This window comes from Rhinolophus sinicus, linkage group LG11, assembly GCF_036562045.2.
Source record: "Rhinolophus sinicus isolate RSC01 linkage group LG11, ASM3656204v1, whole genome shotgun sequence".
NCBI classification, from domain to species: Eukaryota; Metazoa; Chordata; class Mammalia; order Chiroptera; family Rhinolophidae; genus Rhinolophus; species Rhinolophus sinicus.
In genome coordinates this window covers 16,473,789-16,498,330 of record NC_133760.1, presented here as the reverse complement: position 1 = coordinate 16,498,330, position 24,542 = coordinate 16,473,789, and the positions used below count along the sequence as shown (strand labels likewise).

At 48.8% G+C, this 24,542-nt stretch overlaps 2 protein-coding genes, 1 non-coding gene and 1 pseudogene across 4 annotated transcripts in view; 3 read left to right on the top strand and 1 right to left on the bottom strand.

The window, feature by feature from the left end:
• SPG7 (SPG7 matrix AAA peptidase subunit, paraplegin) overlaps positions 1–14,368 on the top strand; it is a 30,099-nt gene extending 15,731 nt beyond the window's left edge. For both annotated transcript variants that reach the window (XM_019742649.2, XM_019742648.2), the window contains exons 10-17: positions 5,348–5,472; positions 6,405–6,507; positions 7,343–7,453; positions 9,351–9,466; positions 11,168–11,324; positions 11,922–12,088; positions 12,774–12,851; positions 13,991–14,368. In XM_019742649.2, the coding sequence (XP_019598208.2) occupies positions 5,348–5,472; positions 6,405–6,507; positions 7,343–7,453; positions 9,351–9,466; positions 11,168–11,324; positions 11,922–12,088; positions 12,774–12,851; positions 13,991–14,191 (1,058 nt within the window). In that variant the 3' untranslated portion in view covers positions 14,192–14,368. The remainder of the gene's footprint in view (positions 1–5,347; positions 5,473–6,404; positions 6,508–7,342; positions 7,454–9,350; positions 9,467–11,167; positions 11,325–11,921; positions 12,089–12,773; positions 12,852–13,990) is intronic.
• On the bottom strand, positions 9,880–20,383 carry LOC109453143 (prostaglandin reductase 2; annotated as a pseudogene).
• Positions 20,384–20,407: 24 nt separating this feature from the next.
• On the top strand, positions 20,408–23,267 carry RPL13 (ribosomal protein L13). Its single transcript, XM_019742754.2, has 6 exons — positions 20,408–20,514; positions 20,700–20,820; positions 21,129–21,270; positions 21,474–21,647; positions 22,389–22,445; positions 23,093–23,267. The coding sequence occupies exons 2-6, from the start codon at positions 20,717–20,719 to the stop codon at positions 23,249–23,251; spliced, it is 636 nt and encodes a 211-aa protein (XP_019598313.1). The 5' UTR covers positions 20,408–20,514; positions 20,700–20,716; the 3' UTR covers positions 23,252–23,267.
• LOC141567774 (small nucleolar RNA MBII-202) lies at positions 21,334–21,417 on the top strand. The gene has a single exon (XR_012490603.1). It is a non-coding gene; the product is annotated as a small nucleolar RNA MBII-202 (small nucleolar RNA).
• Positions 23,268–24,542: the final 1,275 nt, after the last annotated feature.

Here is a 24,542-nt window from a genome sequence, read left to right as displayed (position 1 = left end):
AACCTTATATAAATGGACTCATACAGTATTTATCTTGTCGTGACTGGCTTATTAACATGAGCATGATGCCCTCGAGGTCCATCCACGTTGCAGCACGTGTCAGGATTTCCTTCCTTTTTAAGGCTGAATTGTTCTGTTGTATAGATAGACCACATTTTGTTTGTCTGTTCATTTGTTGATGGACACTTTTGGAGATTGTGAAAAATGCTGCTATGAACATGGGTATACAAGTACCTCTTCATGGCCCAGTTGTGTAAAATCCATTTTTAGCTTTAATCAGAATTCTAGTTGTATTTTACATGTTATCTATGAGGAAGACACTTTTTTCTCGATGTATTTTGGTTTCTAAGAGAGCCAGTTATTTGTGTGTTTCTTTTCCTAAAGAGTTCTTACCATTTGGGATGTGTATCTGTTGACGAGCATACAGAGAGTCGAATTTGATTGTATGTGACAGAGGGCAAAACTGTTTCTTAACCTCTTGTCTTGAAATAATTCCAGACTTACGAAAGCATTACAGAAGTAGTTAAAGCGTTCCTTTATACCTTCCTTCAAGCTTTCGAAAGCTGATATGGCTGTGACCAGGACATGAGTGTCCACGAGGGTCACCTCTCAGCCTATGGATGTGCCTTTTCTGGTCCAGGATCCAGTCCAGCCCACATGTCACATGTCACATTTAGTTGTCCTGTCTCCTTGGTCTCTTCCAGCCCGGCACCATTTCTCCGTCTCTGTCTTGGTGATGACACTTTTACAGTCCACTCTCATTAAAGGACATCCCCACTGTGATGCTGTGCTGTGTCCTCAGAGTTAGGTCGAGTTGGGCATTTGGGGCAGGAGCAGTGCAGATGTCTCAGTGCCCTTCACTGCACGTGACATTGCCACGCCTCCTCCCTGGTGCTGAGATTTGTACTGAGATGGCTGCAGGCGGGCATGGTGCAGCCGTTCCTCACGTTGTTGAGCAGGTCAGGTGGATTGATACATGTGGAAGCATTTTGTGAGCTCTGAAAGCTCTATGCATTTCAAATCTAGGTGTAATTTCTAACAGAGCTGAGGAAAGGGCTGCGTCGTTACGCCATAAGAGCGCTTCCCCCTGGAGCTGCTTTGCAGACCTACTGCAGCCTGTCTCTGTCTTTCATCCAGTTGTCCATCAACATCAGCTCAGGGACAGTGGATGGCACAAACAATCAAGATCTAAAAAGCCACCTTCCCCCTGAGGAGCAAGCTTTCCTGAGAAGGAATTTTCCAAAGACCTCAGAGATGGGGGCCTCCAAGAGCACTTTCCAGACCAGGTTCCAGGGACCCCCCTCTTCCGTGTGTGGCAGAGTATCATTCCTGGTGATTACGAAGGGACTCAGGGTGGCTCTCACTGGCTTTCACTGTGGCTGAGCACTCAGGGCCATGGGAAGTTCTGCACGTCTCTTTTTGCTTATATTGCTTTTTGCACGGAAGACAGAGACCACCTTTTTGGGCAGACTTGAGCCCACCAGGAAGCATTCACCAGATGGCATCTTCCTCTGAGCGGAGCTTCTCTGTGCTGCCTTGAAAAGAGCTGCTTCCGCCCCAGGATTTGCTCGTGCCCAGAATCCCCGACTGAAGGCCTCTTGTTGGGCTAGGCCAGCAGCAAACAAGTCCCTTTGTGCAAAGACACAGCCAAGCATTCTCAGCTCTTCAGCTGTGTCTGAGGAGTCTTTGTTGCTTCTTGGGGAAGAGCAGTTTCTATTCATTGAAGTACAGAGCGCAGAGCAGATGCTGTGCTGGTCGTGGGAAAAGCTCGCCGAGGAAGAGAAATCCCCATCCCGTGGGTCAGGCAGAGTGGGTCCTGCAGGACCTCCAGACCACATGGGAAGGGCACCTACACCTGAGAGCACTGGGCCCAGCCGAGCAACCTGAAGGCAGTCACCTTTTTAGTTTGACTGGCAGAAAGAGGGCTTTGCACTGAGTGCCCCTGCGCTGGGCGTGTCCATCTGAGCCTGCGTGACACAGTGTGAGAGGACATATGCTCGGACTCTGCATGGAGTCATTAGAAAACTCCAGCTACCATTCACGTGGCCTTTTCCATTTTAGTCTAAGATCCATTTTCCGTGACTACTTGTATAAGGTGTGAGGTTTTGGTCATGGTTCATTTTTTCCTGCCTGTGGGTGTCCCGTTGCTTGAGCACCATTTGTTTAAAGCATTGTGCTTCGTCCACCGAGTTGCTTTTGCACGTTCGTCAGAGCGTAGCTGGCATGTTCGGGAGAGTTTGTGTCTGGGCCCTCTGGTCTGCTTGTTGGTCTCCGGGTCTGTGCTGCATCACACCATGCAGCCTTCTTCACCCAGCTGCCCAGAAAGTCTCAACAGAGGTGCCGTGAGTCCTCCCAGTCCTCCCACTTGGCTTTTCTTGACCAACAGTGTTGACGCACTTCTCTTTCCTTTGCCTGTTCATGTCATGTTTAGAATAAGTTTGTTCATGTCCACCAAAAATAGTCTGTCTGAGATTTTTTTTTCCAACTTCACAATCATTTTCTTTTATTTATTTTTTCTTTTGTTTAAAGTTTATTGGGGTGACAATTGTTAGTAAAGGCACATAGATTTCAGGTGTACGATTCTGTATTACATTATCTCTATATCACGTGTGTTCACCACCCAGAGTCAGTTCTCTTTTCATCACCCTATATTGGATTCCTGCTGAGATTTTGATAGGAATACTCACCTAGTAGGATAGCGCACGTGAAAAATCATGGCAACACCAGATGGTGGTGAGGATGTGAAGGGAATTGGATCTCCTACATTGCCAGTGGGAATGTGAAATGTGCAGCCTCTCTGGAAACAGTCTGGCAGTTTCTGAAAAATTAAACATACACTTACTATACGACACACTCCTGAGTGCTCATCCTAGAGAAATGTTTACACGAAACTCCTGTGCAGCAATGTTCATTTACTTGTAATAGCTGAAAACTGGAGACGTAGATGTCCTTCAGTGGGTGCATAGTTAAACTCTGGTATGTCCTTCTTATGGTTTCCTTGCAGCAATAAAAGAAACTAACAGTTCTCACACACGCAACTGCTTCAGTGGATCTCAAGGGAATTACGCTGAGTGAAAAAAGCTAACCTCAGCAGGCTACAAATTGTATGATTCAATTTATATGAAACTATCAAAATGGCAGAATTCTAGAGCTGGAGAACGGATTAGTGGTTACCAGGCGTTAGAAACGTGGGATGGGAGAGGGTGTGACTGTAAAGGGCAGTCTTCCTGCTGGTAGAATTTGTCTGGATCGAGGTGGAGGTTTCAGGAATCTTGTGTGACAAAACTGCAGAGAACGAGGTGCACACAGAGAAACAAGTGCACGTAAGACTTCCTGTGGACTGTGCAGTGTGGATTTCCTGGTTTTGACATTGTGCTGTAGTTACTTAACATGCCACCCTGGAAACGGGTGGAGGACGTTTCTGCATCATTTTTGCAACCTGATGTGTAACTATGTCAGAATACAAAGGTTCAAAAACAAAACCCCAGGCGGTCCACATGACCACGCCTGGGAGGAAGGGGTCAGTTCTGCAAGGGAGGTCAAGGCGACTTGTGATGGCAGAGCTTCGAGTGTTGCTGCTCCAGGGGTTTCTGCTTGGCGCTCACTGACATAGCATCCACTCTTCTTGCCTTGCTGTTGTTTTTCTTCTGCACCCACTGTTCCATTTTCAACATTTTTTTCCTCTGTGTATGTAAGTTCATATTTTTGTATTCGCACCTTGGCCTGTGGAAGAAAGGCATTTCAGAAATGTGAGCGAGGAGCCCTGGCAGGTCTCCTGAACCAGGGTCATCCTGAACCTGGGATGGCGGCGTAGGGTCTCCCCCCACTCCTCATACATACACCAAGGAGGCCTGAGGCAACGCAGCTGCATCTGTCCAGGGCACCTTCCTCCAGCCGCCTGGTTTCCTGCATCAGAGTTTCACTTAATCGCGTCAGAGTTTCACTTAAACCAGAGTGAGAGCAAATGGAGCAGAGGGCTGATGCCTCGCCAGTGCTCAGTGGTGCTTACTCTTGTTGCTGAATTTGTTTCAAAAGTCAGGATAATTTTAAGACATCACCTTTGCATGGGCAAAGTGGATACTTTTCTGCAATCTCTACTCTTGACACATGAAAGGGGCTGGACTTATCGTGGCATCCTCTCTTATCCCATTCCACAGCACAGACCCAGAGGAGAGTGACGTCGCATCTCCATGAGACGTTTCTTTGACGTTCTGGAGTGATTTCCTTGTGAATGGGATGTGGTTTGGGCTGTCCTGGTGGCTGCTTCTCAGTGACATGGGTGTCAGCCCCTCCGTGAGGTGGGTGCCCCCCTGAGCTGGTACGCTCGGCTGAGTCCCTCGCCGCTGTCACAGGATCCTGGAGTGGCGTGAACGACAGTCTGCTGTGAGGCGGCAGTGCCTCACACGCTCTCAGGGTTTAATTCTGTAATATTTCTTCTAAATTCACTTGTTAACAGGCTTTTATTGGTGGTTCAAAATTGTATTTGTCAATGTCAGTTTATTAGGGGTTTTTTAAGTTAGGAAGAGAGAGATCGTGTTATCTTTATTTTTGAAACTTTGTATTATGGGACTTTTCAAACAGCCACACAAGCAGAAGTATATAGTGAGCGCCCATGTCCCAGGTCAGCTTCCGTCTTGTGGGTACTTGGCCAGCCCTACTCCGTGCACACGTCCCTCTCTGTTCCTCCTCCCCAGTGGCTTCTTTTGAAGCCAACTCAAAGTTCTGAATCTTAACATGTTCTGAATCTTATATGCTCTGAATGTATTTCTCCGCATTCAGAGAAATACCACGATATCATATAACTTAAATTAAATTCTTCATAGCATCTAATATCCAGTCAGGCTCTGGTTTTCCTGGTTGCTTCATAAATGTGCTTTTGCAGTTGCAGTTCTGGGCCACTGGGATGGTTTCTGGACTTGCTTTTAAATTCTCGTGTGAGAAACCTGGGGCAGAAAACGCAGGCCCTCAGACCAAGTTTTAGAGGTAGACTGTTCCAGATGTCTCCGTAGTAGTGACTTGGCCCAAGGAAGTGCCGTGATGGAGTGAGAGGAGTGCCATTGCTCCCGGGCCCGCCGTTATCAGTTACCTCCAGGGGTGCTGTGTGGACTTACGGGGTGGCCCTGGGCAGAGCCCAGGTTCCCATCTGTGGTTCTGCCTCTGGGGAAGTAAAACCGGCCAATCCTTGCTCTTGCAGTGATCTTGGTGGAAAGTTCTCAGGGAAGGACTGATCCTGGGTCCTTTCTCGTGTACTCTGGCTGGAAGTCTGTCCTGTGTCCTGAAAGGGGACCCCTTAGGGAAGGCCACTGTCAGGGATCCCCCACCCTAAAGGCTGCTGTCTGTCCCTCAGGAATGGGCACCACTGACCATGTCATCGTCCTGGCATCCACCAACCGAGCTGACATTTTGGACAATGCTCTGCTGAGGCCAGGCCGCCTGGACCGACATGTCTTCATCGACCTCCCCACACTCCAGGTCAGTGCTCTTGGGGCGCCCTCCTTGGCCCAGATGCAGCCTCGTGTTCCCTCCGGTGCTTACCTGTCCAGACTTTCTTTGGCGTACTACGCTTCTTGTGGTTTTGCAGCTTGTTTTTTGTTCGCCCAAGTTGTTTTTCCCTTTATCCTTAAGCATCTGGGGTTGAATGGACTGGTCTCGATTGAGTTTTGTAGCACATTCTTTGGAGAGCCACAGAATTCTCATCCCGATCAGCCCAAGTCCTTGGTGCCACATGGGTGTGGAGCATGAGCTGTGTAGCTGCCCTGCAAGCAGGTGGAAGCCCTGGTGACCTCTGGGCCCCACCAGCCTCCTCTGTCTCAGGCCTCTGGTTGGATGTCCACCTCTGGGTGGCTGGGCCTTCATGGTGGCCCCTGAGGGAGCAGGAACCCAGTGTGCGGTGATAAGGGTCACATGTGTGGTAGGGACCAGCATGGGTAGACAGGGTTTGGAAGATGAACCTAACAGTTGGTTAGTGGCTTATTGTTCCTGTAGGTACATGCTTAGGGGCGCAGGGTGGTGACTCGTGGCACACCCTGAGATCATTCTGGGTTCTTCTCGCAAACTGCTGCTCTGTCCAAGAAGTGGAGCGAGGCTCCCGTGACACTGCTTCTGCAGGAGTGGCTGTCCACCTTCCTGACTGTTAGGAAACATTTACATTGGGGTCTAGAGCATATAGGGTGTGCATGAATCCAAAGTCCTACAGAATAACTTCGCTATGTGCCATGCACTTTATTTTCTATTGTTTCTTTTTTTCTTTTTAATTTTGGAATGCTGCTTGCAGCACTAAATTGGTTTCACAAACTGGGGTCGTGACTGACGATGAAGAAACTCCAGAGAGTGCCTCCCACGTGGCTCCTGGCTGTGGAGCGGACGAGCCAGGCCCACAGTGTTCTCTCCCCTATCTTTGGCAGGAAAGGCGGGAGATTTTTGAACAGCACCTGAAGACCCTAAAGCTGACCCAGCCCAGCAGTTTTTACTCGCAGCGTCTGGCAGAGCTCACGCCAGGGTTCAGTGGTACGTGGGCCAGTTCTTGTCAGTCCTGAGGGCAGAACCTCTCCCAGGTGCCCTCCACCCTCTGCTCTGGGACCCACGGGCAGCACAGCCTGGGTGGGAGTGAGGTTGTGCACACAGAGCAGGTAGGAGATAGAAGGATGCACGGCACTTGACTTTTCCTCCAAGGGTGGAAAACCCACCAGTGGTTGCGTTGCCTGCATTCATCAGACTGAGCCTGTGTCCCCTCCGCGTGGTCCTGGCGGTTTTGCCTTCAGAGCTCCGCACACAGGCCTCTTCAGTTCCTCTGCAGCTCAGACCGCTGCTCCCACCAGGTGCCACCCGCACTAGACCACGTCACTCATGGTCTCAGATTTAATTCGTAGAGACAGACATCACAGATCAAGATTTTTTTTCTGTATGGCTCTCATTTTAAAGAGTAGTGTAAACAAAAATCTCTTTTATTGTGATATAATTTCTTGGATTTTTTTTTTAATGTCCTTAACTAGAATCTTGTGGATACTAGAGAGCCTTTCATTTCTTAGCCATCAGTGTATGAATTATTAGGTAGAATGAAACACAAGATGGTACATGGAAGGATACTGATTACAGTTGTGTAGTAGAGCAGTGGAGAAAGCAGAAGGACTGAAGAGGTTGGAGTGGGTGTGAAGAAGAGGTGGTTCTTTGGGTCTGTTGTGTGAAATAGCTTCAGTCCAGCAGAGCCCGGCCCTCACCAGGCCTTCTCTTTCTGCACGACTTCCTTTGACCCCTCTTCATCTGCTTGTGGGCCCCTCCTTCCTTCCTCCTCTCAAGCACCGAGGGCGCATGCCAACACCCTAAGCTCCTGTTGAACTGACAGGTGCTGACATCGCGAACATCTGCAACGAAGCTGCACTGCACGCTGCCCGGGAAGGGCACACGTCTGTCGACACGTCTGACTTCGAGTACGCCGTCGAGCGCGTCATTGCAGGTATGAGGCACTATCCCCAGAAGTGCCCTCAGGGAGGGGCGCGTGGAAGGAGTGGGTCAGGCTTAGACGTGGCATGGTGGGCCTGATCAGCAAGGAATTACTGGATGAGAGGGAAATACATAAAGTAGTTCTGGTTTTGGAAGTCAGGGCTTTACACTGTGACTTACTTTTCCATAGTTTAAGATATTGCAAATTTCAATTTGAAAGCAGACACACTCTTTAAATAGAAATATGAAAGGATCTTGCAAACCCAAATGTGAGTGGTGCTTGGCCCATCAGCCATTGTGGTGCCTGAGAGCCAACTGCTGATGGATGGGCCAGTGTGCATGTCTTTAGGGGTGCACACTGCCGCTGCCCGAGGACGAGGGGGCATGTCTGCTGAGGGCTGTGCTCTGCCGGTCAGCTCCATCTCTGCCGAAACTTGTGCTCTGCTCAGCACAGGCATAGAAGAGGTGCTGCTGGCGGTGCTTAATTAAGCATTGCTGCTCGAAGTGGGGTCTGTGGACCTCTGTGAGGAGAGAAGGACGAAAACTGAGAGAAAGCATCTAGAAGCTTCCATAGCTCCATGTGACAACATCCAGACATGAGCAGTGCATCTTGTCTTTGAACCGAGTTCAGAACAAAAGTGTTAGTTCAAGATACTGACGATTTTCAAAAAGGGAAAGGGGTCCTTCCTACAGATGTTTGAGGAGCACAAGCCATGCTTACAGGTAGTGAGCCCCGCATGTAGGTCATGAGCCCTCCAGCATAAGCTGTCCCTATAGGAAGTGCATTCCCATCACGCTCAGTTTGAGTTAAAATCTAGACAAAAGCCACCAAGTTCCCAGGCTGCAGCTTGGGAAAGATGTGAACTTGTGTGGATAGAAAGGACTAAAGTTGCTGTTTCTTACTATAAATTTGGTTTTATATAAGCCATTTATTTTTATGTGGAAAGTGATAAGCTTACAGTGTTAGTATCAAAGCGGGAATGACTGGAGGAAATACTACCAGAATACTGCCCCCCATGTATGCAGTGCTTAGAACAAGACGCGCTCGCCTGCCATTCCAGGGTGGGCTGCCTGAGCTGGAACACGTTTGTATGCAGGAAAAACCCATCTTGTGAGGCTGTGATTTCATGTTTAGGGGCTCATTATAATCAGCTCTGGTTGAAATGGTTCATCTGCTACAGCCAGTGTGTCTTAGAATGTACGACTTTGGTAAATGGTGGCAGGTGATCCTAGTAGCATGACATGTAAATACTCTGAACCTAGAGCTGACTCAAGTTGCATAAAATGGAAACTTCAGGATGTCTGGGACAGTGAATGAAACCTCAGCAGTAATTTGAACAGGGGAAATGAAAGATAAAGACACAAGGGGTGGCAGGTTAGCTCAGTTGGTTAGAGTGTGGTGCTGATAACACCAAGGTTGCTGGTTCAATCCCCGCAGGGGCCACTGTGAGCTGCACCCTCAATATAAAATAAAAAAAAATGAAATTAAAAAAAAGATCAAGTCACCAAGGTGGTCAGCTACTCAGGGTAAAAGAGAAGTCGAGAGTCACAGGGACTGCAGCTAGCTGTCTACAAGAAACCTAGAGCTCAGAGGGGCCCGTGCTAATCCTGTCAGCCCTGCAGCCCCACCCACAAAGCCTGCACAAGCTGTTTGGATTTATTCCATAATTTATGGAAGTGGGAACAAGCACGGTCCCCTCCACCTCTCCTACCTAATGAGTTTCCCTTCCAGTTGGAATAGCAGCGAGGACTAGTTGCAGGGGTCAGCTTGGGGCAGATGCAGGAGGTGACCATCCTTGCCTTGATGACACATGGTAAAAAATCTTGCAAGGCTGATTAAGGAAGGTTCCTCATATGCTTACGCAGGCTTCTCAGTGCGCCTGAACTCAGGGTCCTGGACGTTCTTTCAGGGACAGCCAAAAAGAGCACGATCCTCTCGAAGGAAGAACAGAAGGTGGTTGCGTTTCATGAGTCAGGTCATGCTCTGGTCGGCTGGCTGCTGGAGCACACCGAGGCTGTGATGAAGGTAGGATGTCGGCGGGGCGGGGGGGGGGGGGGGCGCCGGGAGGATCTGGTGTGACCCCACCTGGCCCTGGAACAAAGCTGACTTTGGAAGTGCCACCTGTTTGTGCGCTTGGTAAAGATACAGCGCAGTCTGAGGTGGACCTGGGAATAGGTGGGAGGTGACTGCAGGATCCCTCCCCTGGGAAGCGTAGGGCAGGAGGAGGTCTGACATCTAAACCAGTGGGGTCCAGTTTGGGGATGACTGTTGGAAAGTCACATGACTAGTTGGGGTGTCATTCCCCATCTAGTCAGTCTTGGAATTAAGAATTGCCAAGTTTACTATCAACTCTAAAATGTGTTCATCTAATGATTCCTAAGCTTAAAAAGAAATGAGTTTAGTACACATTTAAAAATGTCTACTCTTGTAGACATCTGTGAGCTTGATGACAATTTATTTGTATTAAATGGTAATATCATAGCTCTTCCAACATGTGTGTATTCATGGCCAGGAGATGCTTGAATGACCATTAAGAAAACTAAATATTGGGGAGGCAGGTGCCCAGTCTGTCAAGGTGAGGGCATGGATTGAATCGTACCCTCCATATAGACCTGAGCGAGTAGAGCCTTTGGGAGCCTGTGCAGGTGGTTTGGTTCTACCAGCTGGGAAGGAGCTGCCCTGCAGGTCCCTGAGACCCAACCTGGGGAACAGTGGAGCCATCCCGTCTGGTATGTTAGTGTTTAAGGTCTGTTACTCAGTGGTGGTAGTTGTAGCAAAGCAGATGTTACGCTCATGTTTGTTAGTCATGTTTGGTGAAGTCACTGCTGATCAGGCCAGTTCCTTTTATATGCTCCTCAGAGGGCGGGCAGTCTAGTGTTTTCTGACAGAAACAAGTATATGCACCAGTCACTGAGGTGGTCAGAGCCCGGCCCAGCATGAGTCAGGTGGGACAGTCACCTAGGGTGTGATAGTTATGGGGTGCTACAAAATTCAGTAATCAAGATAAATACTTCAATGCAAGATAAATATCTCAATAAAAATTAATGCAGAAAAATCCACGATCAAGTTTTTAGAAATTTTGCTTCATTTGTTGACTAAAAGTCATAAACGAGTCATAATCAGAAAACCTCCCTCCCGAGGCTTACACTCTGCTAGGGCACGATGGTGAAGTCCCTGTTTGGTCATTATTTCCAGGCTTTTCAGTTGTAGTTCACTTCAGTGTTGGATTTTAAGTTTCCTCTTCTGCTTCTCGGGGGACTGTGAGGTGGTCCTCCTGCTGCCGTCACCCTCAGAAACAGCATCTGTCTCCTTGTTTCGCAGGCTTTGTCCCCCTGGAGCCGTGCACACACCTGGTGTTGGGCTGTGGGGGAAGGTGAAGACGAGGATAGTCTCTGTGCCCCCTTCATAGCCTCCTGGTCAGGGTGCCCGAAGCGTAGGAGGGGCCGTGGGTGTGGGGGTGCTCAGTGGCATTGGTCCCTGCACCTCCTGGTTGGTTCAGCTAAGAGGCCCTGTCTTTGTTCTTTATTTATATACATAGTAATGTGATGAAAACACCCACAGTGTGCGCTGGTTTTCTTTAATTATAGCATCTTGTTATAAAAATGGGGAAAGGACAGATTTGCTCAACTGCTTTGACACTCTCCGATGGAAGACCTTACACTGCCCCACTTTCACCTTTAAAGCCTGTGTCCTGCCTGTTAACTCGAGCCACCTGACATTCTGCAGGTCTCCATCGCGCCGCGGACAAACGCTGCTCTGGGCTTTGCTCAGATGCTCCCGAGAGACCAGTACCTTTTCAGCAAAGAGCAGCTGTTTGAGCGAATGTGCATGGCCCTGGGGGGCCGCGTGTCGGAGAGCATCTCCTTCAACAAGGTCACTTCTGGTGAGGAGCTGGCCCTGCTGGAGTTCTCTCGATGCTTTTATATCCATTAGCCCTTCTGCGTGGGGAGGGGGGTGAGTCTGATGGAGGGATTTGAATAGTAGGACGCGCAGATATAGTTTGAATTTCATTAAGTGGTTTTTTAAAAGATGAGCTATGGTCAAAGATTTGGAATGAAGCAAGGCTTTTTAAAATAATTGTTACAAAAACTTACTTACATGCAGACAATAAACATATTTAATTGGTTAATTGTTGGTAATTCGAGCCACTTCACTGTTCTCAAGCTGTTATTGCACTGGGCTGTCCAGAGAGCAGGCCGGAGTTTCCCTTCTCAGTCCCTGTGATGTTGGGGTTCCGGTGACAGATGTGCCAGAGAACTGCCAGTGAAATGAGTGCCAACATGCACCCCAGTAGTTGTGTTATAAACCAAAGAGCATTTTCTTTTACTTTCCGGACTCTTTTAAGGAACAGTAACAGGATTCAGTTGTCCTCTGGGGACGCTGTATTTGCTGTCAGGCCCAGGTGTATACCAGTGGGGTCCCTGCGGTGCCCTGACTCAGTATCACCAGCAGAAAACTGTTGTTTGTCCCCACCCCCCAGGGGCACAGGATGACCTGCGGAAGGTCACTCGCATCGCCTACTCCATGGTGAAGCAGTTCGGGATGGCGCCGAGCATCGGGCCCGTGTCCTTCCCCGACGCTCAGGAGGGCCTTGTGGGTATCGGACGGCGCCCCTTCAGCCAGGGCCTCCAGCAGATGATGGACCACGTAAGTGCACGGCCCTCGCTGCCACAGCTCGGCGGCCTCTGCCCCAGCCTGCACCGCAGCTGGGGGAGGGGAAGACTCCATGTGGTGCTGTGCTCTCTGCCAGGCGAGGACCGTAGCACCCCATTCAGAGGCGGCTCCTCACAGCGCCCAGCTGATCCGTCGCATGCCCTCACATGGTGGCTGTTCCTCCTGGCCCCTTGTCACTCTGACCTGCTGAGTGTGTGTTCTTAGATGAGGACCTGTGTGGCTCCTGATGAAACTGTAGATGACGGGAAACTGGGAAGAATATCACATAAATGCATAAATGACAGCCAGTGCCAGTGACCCCCATGGCCAGCAGGGGTGCACTGCACGGTCCCTGAGACACTGGGCCACGGCAGTGTTTGGCCTGTCCTGGTGCACAAGCATGTGAGGCAGCTGCAGGCATGGGGGACAGACACAGGGTCCCTGACCTCCGGGAACCGGTGGGGCGTCGGGGGGTGTGAACGGCTGGTGGGCAGGCATCCTGACCGAGGGCATTCCCAGGGAAACTTGGCAGCTGAGCGCGCCTGTCACTGTGAGACAAAAGGCCATGTTCCTGAACCTACGGTCCTTTCGTGTACATTGGTGCCAGCACCAGGCTGTATGGACGAGGTGAATAGTGGTCACCTGTGCTCATTACAGAGCTCTTTCCTTTCCCCCGTAGGAAGCTCGCCTGCTGGTGGCGAAGGCCTACAGGCACACTGAGAAGCTGCTGCAGGGCAACCTGGACAAGCTGCATGCGGTGAGACGGTGCTTTCCCACCTCCAGGCACTGCCTGTCCCTCCAGAAGTTGTGTGTGTGTGTGTGTGTGTGTGTGTGTGTGGTGGGGGGCGACCATCACTACACCATGCGGGCACCACTGGTCACCCTTTTCTGTAATATTTCAAACGTACACAGAACTTTAGAAAACAACATAACCCGTATGTATTCTACCCAGTTCAACTGAAATCTAGTATTTTTCATACATTTTTTAGCCTTTTATTATGAACATGTCAAGCCAGTTCCTTCAAAGTAGAAAGACTGTAATAAACCCTCATGTGCCCATTACCTAGCATTAGCAATTACTAGTGTTTGGTCAAAATTGTTTAATCTTTTTCCAAGTCAAACTTCTGAAAATTTTAAAATAAATTTTAAAGTTTAGAATAGTTTGTGGGCAGTACCTGACCTGCTGAGCCAGAAACTGCCATTGACAAAGTCCCCAGTGTCCCATGTGGGCAGGACTCAGGCTCCCTGTGGTGAGCCGACAATGTCCTGCCTCACACCACAGGTGGGGGTACAGGACGTAGTCATATATTAGAGTAGCCACACAGAGGAAGTGGTTGCTCCAGTTTTGGGGTGACGGAAACCAGTCCAAGTGGCTGTGGCAGCATTCCTTGTAATGGGGACTGAGCGGCAGCGACGGGCTACTGACGCGGGATGCGCACAGGATTCATTCAGCGTGTTTTCCACAACCACATATAGAGAGACAGAGGCTCCCTTCCAAACTGTGAGGTCCCCATGCCAGCATCCCTTTCCACAAGTGCCAGCGAGGAGGTTCTGCATTTTAGTCCCCAGCCCCCATGCACACACACACACACCTTGTTTGGTAAAGGAAATTGAAGTTGCCCCAAATAAGCAGAGATTTGGAAGGGAAGCAGAAAATTAATGAGGCTGCAGCTGGGAAACCATCTCCAAGGTTGAGACAGGGAGTGATTCTTTGCTCAAGCTGCCTGCGTGTGCTGCTTCCCTGGGAAAGTAGCCTGTCCAGGGGTGTCCTGCTCACAGACGCCCCTTCCTGGGAAGCTGAGGGCCCCCCTCCTTCTCAGGGCTCTGCTCTCAAAAGGCTCTTCTTGTCTGTGCCCTTAGCCCCTGGGCTCACACACTGCCCTTTGTTCTTTCTAGCTGGCGAACGCCCTGCTGGAAAAGGAAGTGATCAACTACGACGACATCGAGGCCCTCATCGGCCCACCGCCTCACGGGCCCAAGAAGATGATCGCGCCTCTGAGGTGGAGTGATGCTGAGAGCGAGAAGCAAGATTCTGGGGAGGAGGAGGCACCTCAGCAGCCCCCCCTTCAAGGGGAGGAGCCGTCTTGGCCCAAATAGCTGGACCTCATTAGTGGTGCCTGTGGGGACTCAGGAAGTGAACTCCTTCATCAACTGTCCCCCAAGTTCCTTTTCGCCGCAGACTTGTACCTCTGGGCCCGCACTGTTCCCTGCTGAAGGGCTTCTGAGATTTGTTGGTTTCACTACCTGTGATTAGTAAAGTCTTTGCAGAGATGATTTAGTTTTGCATTTGTAGATCGTTTTCCCCCATGGAGAGGGTTATCAGTGCTTGTTACAGGTGCACATGAAGGAGTTCCCAGGTTTATGACACTGTCATTTTGTGGGTGCTGTGTGGATCCAGGGGCAGCGCAGCAGTCAGGCTCTGCACAGCCTGTTCATGCCGGCGCTTGTGCATGGGCCCTTCCCAATCCCTGTGACTTCATCAGCATGCTGACAGGATCCCTGTGAAAGGATCGGAGCCTGTGTTCTCATCAGTGGGGTTACAGCGTTGTGACAGGCACTGGGCTCTAGAGGATTAAAACACTGCCACCTACTGCCATTCAGATATGTGTGCACCAGAACCTCTCACTGCTCTGGTGGCACCGTGTGGAGGACACCTGAGGCCTGCTGTGATACTTTAGGATGGAGAACCCAACTTTGTACCATGTGGCCAGTTCTAACCCAGAAGGGCTACTGGGTTTGTTCTGGATCACAGGATTGTGTTTGCAGGTTCTAATTTCAGCTATGTGATAACCAATTGAAGGACCCCTTTTGTAGGAATCTGGGATAAAGGGCCCAGGACACCCCATTATTACAAGACAGGTGGAGTGGGGCAGCCGGATGGCGCAATAGGTTAGAACATGAACTCTTAACTAGGCTGCTGGTTCAATTCCCGCATGGGATGGTGGGCTGTGCCCCCTGCAACTAAGATTACAAACGGCAACTGGACTTGGAGCTGAGCTGCGCCCTCTACAACTAGATTGAAAGACGACTTGGAACTGATGGGCCCTGGAGAAACACACTGTTCCCCAAGTAAAAAAAAAAAAAAAACATGGAGTGCACTCGGCTCCCGTGTCCCTGAGGGTGTGCTACATGCACTCAGGTGCTCCTACCCGCTGCCTCTCATCAGTGGTGTTTGGAGCCATGGCTTATGGGTACTTCCTGACAGAATAGTAGTTCTGTTGCTGATCCCACACTTAATGCCCTGAGGCAACGCCTGCTGAGCTGTATATGGGCAGGTGCACGTGTGGTTACACACCTGAGGGTGGGCAGCTCTGGAGTTTTGTGAGGACACTTTTGCGTTTGCCCCAGTTCCCCAAATTCATTTCAGTTTCTGGGTGCTGTCTTTGCCTGAGGGCAATACTTTGTAATCTCTAACGGTGGACATGGCCAAGCTCATCCTCCTTGTACTTTACCCACTACAATGGCCCATGTCTGTTTGGAAAATCATTTGCTGAGTGCCAGAAGGTACTTAGCCAGGGAAAGGATGTAAATGGCATGAAAGGGGCTGCCTTGGTATGGTGGGGAAGGTGCAGCGGGCTTTCCCAGCACTCACTGGTGTAAGTGGGCTCACTGACCCTCAGCCAGGGGGGTCTGCTTTGTGCTCTGATTGACAGGAGTTGTTTGCCGACTTTGGCCTTGGGACTGATCCTTAACTACGTCAACCTCCCTGTCGGGAGACACATGGCACTTGAAAAGTGTCAGGAGTTACATCCTCTGCTATCTCGTGCACGGTGAAGCTCGTACTTCAAGAGGGGTCCTAGAGGTGAAGAGGCTTCCGTAACACGTGGTCCCTGGAGCAGCCAGAACAACCTGGGCAACCTGTGTGTGACTCTGGAAGTGAACTCTGACCCTCTGCCCAGCAGAACTGGTACAGCGTGGCCTGACTGTAGCTTCTGGCACTGTCTTTGTCCGAGTTAGGTGTGTGAAATCTCCTGAGATAACCACATGTTCCTTAGGTAAACATGTATCTTGAACACAAGAGCCTCAGAACCTCATTAAAGAGTAAGAAAAATAATTAACTTGTAGTTCTTAAATCATAATATAAATTGTTCTTTGCTCTGATCTATACCCAAATAAACATGATTTTTGTTTTGCTTTTAAAAAAAAACTTATTAAGGTATAATTGACATATATTAGTTTCAGGTGTACAATGTAATGGTTCTATATTTGTATATACTGCAAAATGATTAGGACAGTAAGTGTAGTTAACATCCATCACCACACAGTTACAAATTGTTTTTTCTTGTAATGGGAACTTTTAAAATCTATTCTCTTAGGAACTTTAAAATATTTATGATTATGATAATATACTTCCAATTGTCTTTCACTGATGTATTTCTCATACTACAGGAACCTTTGAGTTAGCCTGTATCTGATTTATGTGTAGGCCATGATTTTGGAAAGTTGAGAGGCTGGATGGTTATCAGTTTTGTGATGAAACAGTGTAACATTATCCATTCTTTTTTTTTTCCAGAAAAAGATCCTCGATTTTAATGTTTAAAGGATTTACATTTAATAAAACTCTTATTTAGAGTTACATTAGGTCTCGCACATTCATGTTTACAACCATTTGTTAATTTTCCCAGTCAGGCCTGGCATTTTCTGAAGCTCTCTTTGCCGTCTAAATCTTTTTGATCACCTAAAACTCCAAGTGATATATTTATTTGCCCTTGAAATCTTTACAACTATTTGACAGTATGTGCCTGCTAACCTAAAATAAACATGTGCTTTTATCGCTAAGTATTTGAGTTTTTAGGCTCTACAGGAAACTGGCAAAACACAAACAGATCATCTTCTGTAGTAAATCTAGTCTCTCCATCAACCTAACCAACCTGTTACTTACTTTCTCATACCACTCCCCACACAAAGCCTCTGCTCTCCTATCCCCAAAAATGTTCCACAGACACTGAATTCCCCCAAACCTCTACACAAACACCCTGCCATTAAGTCCCTTCTCCATCTACAATATGGAAAGGCTATCCCAATTCTATTCTTACTCCAAGTTTCAATTCAAGAATTATGTAAAACAAATATTTACTAAGTGCCTTCTCAAGCATTCCATTTTAAATAAAAGTTATTGATTTTAAAAAATTTGTTTTGTGTGCTCCATTAACAGCTGTATCAAATCTCCAGTGGTTTCAGAATATCTGATAAAAATATCACGTGTAATACTAGTTTTAGCAAAAGAAAGAAAAATAGGTCATGTTGACTTCAGTCTATCATTGTAAATAGTCATGTTGGAGGTAGAGTACATGTATGATATTGAAGGTGTAAGAAAGAATTATGCAACTAAGAAAATACCACCTATGATCATACTATGATCAAAAGCTATACTGTAAGGTTTTTTTAATGTATCTTCAAAATCTTTGTGCAAAATGGAAAGAAAACTATTTCCTTGATGAAGACATTTATAGATATTACAAAGAGGTTTCTTCTGAAATGCAAACTATCTGCTTTCCAATGTTACCTCCTGTCATCATGGACTGGAATGCAGCTCCCATGTTTTCCAATCCGTTTATCATAGTTTCTTTGATCTTTAGCTTTCCTTCTTTAAACCACTGACTCAGCTGTAGAATACGAGACTCAAATTTGTCCTTATATAACACCAGAAACCTTTCTCTTGTGATGTTCCTTTCTTTCCGGATTGCTTCTGTATCAGGGGTTAATGGGAGGATAAGGCACATGTTTGTTGTACTGAGAAATCTGACCACACAGGATGATGTGGCCGTTCTGATTCATCTGCCCAGCTACAGATCCACAAGCACCAGCAGCCCCACTAGCAACCATTGTCTGATTAAATCCAGCAGTTATATGATCTTTTCCCTGTATCCCCATCAAGGAAGTCAAACCAGGCATACCTATGGCCCCAAGAAAGTATGAAAGGTGTCCATCCACAACTTGTGGGTCTACCTTTTGAAGGCTATTTCCATCCAGGATAACTCTTGGTTCGCCTGGGCCAATAGAAAGAAGTCACAAAATCACCTTTAGTAAAATGTGTGTGTTTGCTTTCTTCTATAATCCCAACACCTCCACCATCAACCACTTGATACAGCTGCCAAGGTGTTACATCATCAGATCCAGTGTCTTCATTCATTCTACAACGCATGTAAGGATCCACAGAAAGGTAGAGTTCTGACTTGTAATTGGCCTTCATTGATATTACCTGGTAAATTTACTTCTTCTACTCAGAAATTTTCTGCCACTGGATTACCATTTTTCCCAGGTCGGGAATTCAGTATCACTCTTCGTACAATCATCACCTTGTTTTCATAGGGATCGCACAAGATTTCTGTATAACATAATTCTGCCATCGACCTCAGAAGAAAATCCATTATCCATTCTTATTATTAGGCCACTGCTTTTCCTAATTTAACCATCAGCCTCTATTTATATGACAAAGATTAATATGCTAATTTTTTGCAAAGTGCTATAGGGACGTGACTTTTGTCCCCGCAAACAATCACTCAAAAGTCACTTTACTATAATTTAAACAATCAAGACTGTGTCTGAAAGGGATTGAGAAGCTAATGTTGACTGTCTTAGGCCGGATATCTTTGAGGCTGACCCTCAAAGCACTACATGGAGGAGGCCGGTGAGATGCAGATGCGGAACGAGCGAGCAGGCACTGACACGAGTATTGGGGCTCAGTTTTGCAAGGAAATGCTGGGGGGGGGGTGCAGAGCATACTGCCACACCCCCAAGGACACTTAGCCAGGAATCCCTGATCCCCTTAGTTGAGTGCTACTTCCAGGGGCATCAGCTAGCCCTTTCAGGCCTAAGCCCAGGACAAAAGCCCTTAAGCAGAGTTGTGGCTGTGGAGTTTCTGTGCCAAGGGACAGAACTATTCCTATAGCTAAAGATTTTTAAAACACTTGAGCCACCCAAGTTTTGTATCAGGACCTCTACATGACAGTTCATAACAGTTCACTTCTTTAAGCTTTCCCACTAATCTTTCCCAACAGGAAAGCTGAACACGTTTTCAACAGAATTTTCGTATCAGAATTTTTTGTCTCGCTGTTCTGCATAATTTTTGATTGAAGTAAGGTATGAAGTATTCAACCATGAAAAATTAGGTTCTATGTCTGGTTTGGTTGTGTGCAGCAGAGCAAGGTCCTCAAATTACAACTTTACCTTCTTACCGCTAACTGGATTCTGAGCAGACCTAACCCCGGACCCAGTGTCCCAGGACAGCGTCTTGACCACAAGCAGCTGGAGCTCAGGTGGAGGTGAGGGTTAGGACTGATGGAGATACGTGAGTCTGTGTGTCCATCCAGAAAGGGAAGTTGGGGATGGGGACAGGAATGTTTGAGATTACAAAGAGCAAAGTATCTTGGCCATGGTGGGATCGCTGAAATGTGCCTGAGAACTTGTCAGAAAAGCAGGGCTGCTATTGCCCTGTTTCATAATTGAACACGTATCTATTAAATGGCAGGGTGAGGGTTTGAACTTCCCATGTAGGCTCAGTGCATTCATCTTGTAATTCCTCAATGATTCAACCTTGTAATTCCTCAGTGATTTTTCCAACACCCATGGGTATCTCAATAGGGCAGAAAACTTTACCAGCAACTTATTTTCCCAGTGCAGAGCACAGAGCTTCAAATTTCTCATTTTGTGTCATGAAATTCTTAAACTGTTGATTAAGTTTTGCTAGGAGGAAGCTTGATGATTGGTGTAAAGCTGAGAAAGTGGGTTACCAGGAAGTAAAGTCTTAAGAGATAGTAGGAGTACGGTGTTGGTGAGTTCCCAGACTTGGAGAATAGAAGACGCGCGAGGCACAAATTATGCATGTATGCCTGACTAGTGTTTTTATGATGCTCGCCTCCGTGGAGGCCGCGTGCACAGCGGGAAGTGGGACATCTGCAGTCCGCCACGTGAATTCCTAGTGCCACCACTTACTCCCGACCTCAGAGAAGTTACCTGATCCTTCCGCCGAGCAGAGCGATTCCATGTGAAAATACATGTGAAGTACAGGGTGTCCCGCTTACAGCAAACGCTAAGTGTGGTCTAAAGAAAGAAGCACAAATGTTCCAAACGGCAAGGAACAAAGACTGGGGCACAGAGGACGACGCTTTAAGTTTTGGGAAAACGTACCGAGTCCCAGGGCGTGCGGAAGCTGAAACAGGCCGGCACTGCCGAAACCATCCGCCACCGCTCCCCTCCAGCCTGAAGCATCGCTCATTCGAGTTTGTTGGGTGCTACAGTCTATGCAATCTCTATCCAGTGGCCGCGAGGTCGGCTGGGAACGCGAATACGTCACTTCCGTGATTCCAGGCTATGATTGGTCAGAACGTCCTGGCGCTTCAGATTGGCCAGGCTCACTGCCATCCCGGGGTGCTTTGCGGCGCCATTTCTTTTCCGGTGGCTGTTCTCCCTGTGAGAAGGTGGGTACGCTCTAGTCCGGCACTGGCGGAGGCCGTCGAATGCCATCGGGCTCCATCCGCCTCCATCGGCGTCGAATCCATGGCGCAGACAGCACTGGCCTATGGCCGGGCTCTGTGGGTCCGCCAAGGAGGGCTGCACGCGGCATCCGCCCGGAACCCGAGCCCTGACTTGCTTTCCTCTCCAGGCCGGTAGGCAGCAGCCATGGCGCCCAGCCGAAATGGCATGATCCTGAAGCCCCACTTCCACAAAGACTGGCAACGGCGTGTGGCCACGTGGTTTAACCAGCCAGCGCGGAAGATCCGCAGGTGAGCGGGGCTCCTGGAGTACACGGCCAGGTAGTGACAGTGTTCGGAATCGGTGTTCCCTGGAGTGCAAGTGCGCTTGGACCCTTTGCTTTGTCATAACTGTGCAGCACTTTAAGCTCCACTTGAGAGCCGACGTGACGTTATGATTGGGGGCAAGTGGGTGGGGACGCTGGGCTTGGGGTCGCTGGCGGGCGGGGTCGTCTGCGCTCTCTGTGTCCCTGCTTTGGCATGAGGCCGTAGACGTCACGCCCGCGCGGGAAGACAGGCTTTGGGGCACGGTAACTGCTGCCTGGTTTCTGTCTGCTCAGACGCAAGGCCCGGCAAGCCAAAGCGCGCCGTATCGCTCCGCGCCCCGCGTCGGGACCCATCCGGCCCATAGTGAGATGCCCTACTGTGAGGTACCACACCAAAGTGCGAGCCGGCAGGGGCTTCAGCTTGGAGGAGTTAAGGGTGAGTACTCGCAAAACCTCGTTATCAGAAGCATACGTTTTGCTTCTTGGGCTCACAGTCAAATGATGACATTCTCCGGAATCGCTGTACTGCCTTGATGAAAGTACATTTGAACCCTTTTCCATCTGACGACTGAGTGATTTTATTAAGGTATGGAAATTAGAGGCTCCTGGGGCCTCATTCGTGTCTGTCTCTGGGGACAGGTGGCCGGCATCCATAAGAAGTTGGCCCGGACCATTGGGATCTCAGTGGATCCAAGACGGCGAAACAAGTCTACAGAGTCCCTGCAGGCCAACGTGCAGCGCCTGAAGGAGTACCGATCCAAGCTCATCCTCTTCCCCAGGAAGCCATCAGCCCCCAAGAAGGGAGACAGCTCTGTGAGTACACTGCTCCCAGCTCCTGGTGGGGCAGAGGGATCGTAAGGGGTGTGGGGGTCTCTGAGAGGCTGCCCAACCTCAGCATGTGGCTTCCCTTGGTTCAGGGGTAGTTTCTGTAGCTGGGTCCAGATGGGGTGAGAAGGAAAGCATTTGCCTGTAACCTTTTTATCCCCCAAAACTTGGCCTTCACATATGGGCAGTAGAGAATTGATAATGAGCAGAAAGCTCCTGAAAATTTATAAATGAATTAGAACCGCCAATATTCACCACGTGCTTCTCAAATGTGATGTTTCTGTTTTGTAGGAATGGTAAAAGTTGTTTGACTTGGAGCTAGCTTTTTTACATTGAAAGTGATTTGCTCTCTAAAATGCTTTGTGTATGACACATATTTCTAGAAGAACTTTTAGAACAAAGTTGATAGTGTCCATCCATCCATCCAGGCTTCTCTGGAGTTGGGTTGGGAGTGGGTTTACACTTCAGTTGACGTTTTGCTTTATCTGCATCCGTTCAGGTATATGTGCTCTTTTGCATCTGCCTGTGTCTGTCAGCTAGAATAGGAATCTGGTGCCATGCCATTACTTGGCACATAGACCCACATAATGTGTGCGTGCAGTTGCAGACACCTATCCCTTCCAAGCACACGGTCACCCAATGTCAGGTGGGGCTGCCTTAGAGGATTATAAGCTTGGGGCCCTTACGTAAATGAGCTGAACCCATTTGACTCGCCCTTCTCGTTAACAGGCTGAAGAACTCAAATTGGCCACCCAGCTGTCAGGCCCAGTGATGCCCATACGGAATGTAAGTGGAGGTGTTGGGAGGATGCACGAGGGAACGTGAGGTGGAGATTGACTTGAAGGGAGTAAAGGGTGGCAAGAGCATCCTGCCTTCTAAACACATGGACTCCTCAAGGGAAGGCCGTATGCTCTTTTTTGGGGACCCCACTTGTCACTCTTTTGACAAGGAGTTGCGTCCTTTTTCCCTTCTTGCTATTTGGAAATCCCAGGCCACAGGTAATCTCAGGGCATGTTGGATGATTCTGTAACCTGCCCATCAAGTGATGGGGCCCTTGAGGTTCCTCTGGGAAAGGGGATCTCTTCCTTGGCAGCCTTTGTGTAGCCTTTCAGCATTATTCCCCCCCCCCCCCCCCCGCCTCTTCTTCCACTTCCCCCTTTCCCCTCCGGTTCAAGCCATTGTTTCTCAGTCTAGTGTAGGACACAGCTCCCTGGCCCATGCTGGTATTATGAGCCTTGCGCTCCCCCTCCCCCTACCCGGCTGAGGCCGTCGTTGGTCGGCAGCTCACGGCAGCTGTCACCGGCTGCTGGCCACTCACTTCTTTCAGCATTACTTAGTCTCCAACACCTCTCTGGGTTTGCTGACATTTGGGTCCTGGGCCTCGTTACAGGCTTCTCTGCAGGCCAGGGTTTGACCCCTTGTACTCTTTTTAGGTCTACAAGAAGGAGAAAGCCAGGGTCATCACAGAAGAGGAGAAGAACTTCAAGGCATTTGCCAGCCTTCGCATGGCCCGTGCCAATGCCCGGCTCTTTGGCATCCGGGCAAAAAGGGCCAAGGAAGCTGCAGAACAGGATGTTGAAAAGAAGAAATAAAGTTCTATTGACAGTTTGTGATAAGTTTGTAGTCTCCATTTGATACCTGGACAGGTAGGGGGCCTCAGCTGGGATGAGGGTGTTTTTACAAGGCAGGTGAGAGACAGGAGTGCATCCTCCTTTCTATATTTTAGGACTGTTGTTTGTCCATAATAGCATTCTGTGGATAGTTTACAAATCCCATTTTTTTAAGTAGAGCTGCCTATTTTAATCAGCAGTTTGTAGTTATTTTGGCGTTGTAGGTCTTAGGGCCTCGCCCTTGCTTTGATTTGCACCCAGATTCATGCTGAGCCTGTCTGCAGCCCTTCACCCAAACTTGTAGAGCTTGTGTGCTCTGGGGCAGAAGGCCAGCCTCAGACCCTTCAAGGACTGCCTTCTTGGCCAAGGAGTGGCAGCCAGGGGACCCTAGAGGGAGGCTGGAGCCCTGCCAAGCGTTCCTCATGGGTAAGCACTGCTTTGCCTGTACCCCGGATGGCAGCTTGGTGCCTGAGTTTCTTTGAAACCAGTCTGGTTTGTGTACAGAGAAAAGCTCAGATAAACCTCCATTGTCCTGCATCACAGCAGGGACAGCTGTGAGTGAAGCAGCCTTGGAGATGGTGCTGAACGTGTTTTCTTGTCTGGATCCCGCAGCCCTGCCAAGGACAAGTCAGTAAATTGCAGTCGACCTGCATTCCCGTACCCGACAGCTGTCAGGTAACTTGGAGGACTTTTAACATGCTGGGTTGGTGCAAAAGTAAACTGGTTTAAAAGGTTAATTGGAAAAACGGCAGTTTCTTTTGCACCAACCTGATAAAATGAACCGTTAAGGTATTGATTTCCACGGAAATTGTGTCATATATAAAGGTCAGCTGAGGTGGAGGCATGGGAATTTGAACCTAAGCTGTATCTCTGGCAATCCATCTGGGAAAGGAGGTGTGGAAGGGCTGCCTGCCTCTGGATGGCCTGGTGGCACCCATTCCATTTGCTTGGTGCTTGGGAGCCTCGTGAGGAGTGAACTTACCAAGAGCCAGGTGGCTCTGCCCTTCAGCCAGAGCTCTGGCTGATCTTCACATGTCAGGAGTACAGGGGTCTTCAGTTAAGTGTGCAAGGTAGAGGCCCCCACTGCACTAGCACTGAGCTGCTGCCTTGGGTTGGGGAAGAAATACCTGCCTCCCCTTAGATGTGATTTTTCTCCTTGAGCCACTTCTGTGTACACCCTGCCCACCTTCCAGCATTGTATGACCAACCACACCCCACTGGAATGTAGGGCCGTATGGGTGCCTGGAATAGGCCTGGTGAGTGCTCAGGAAAG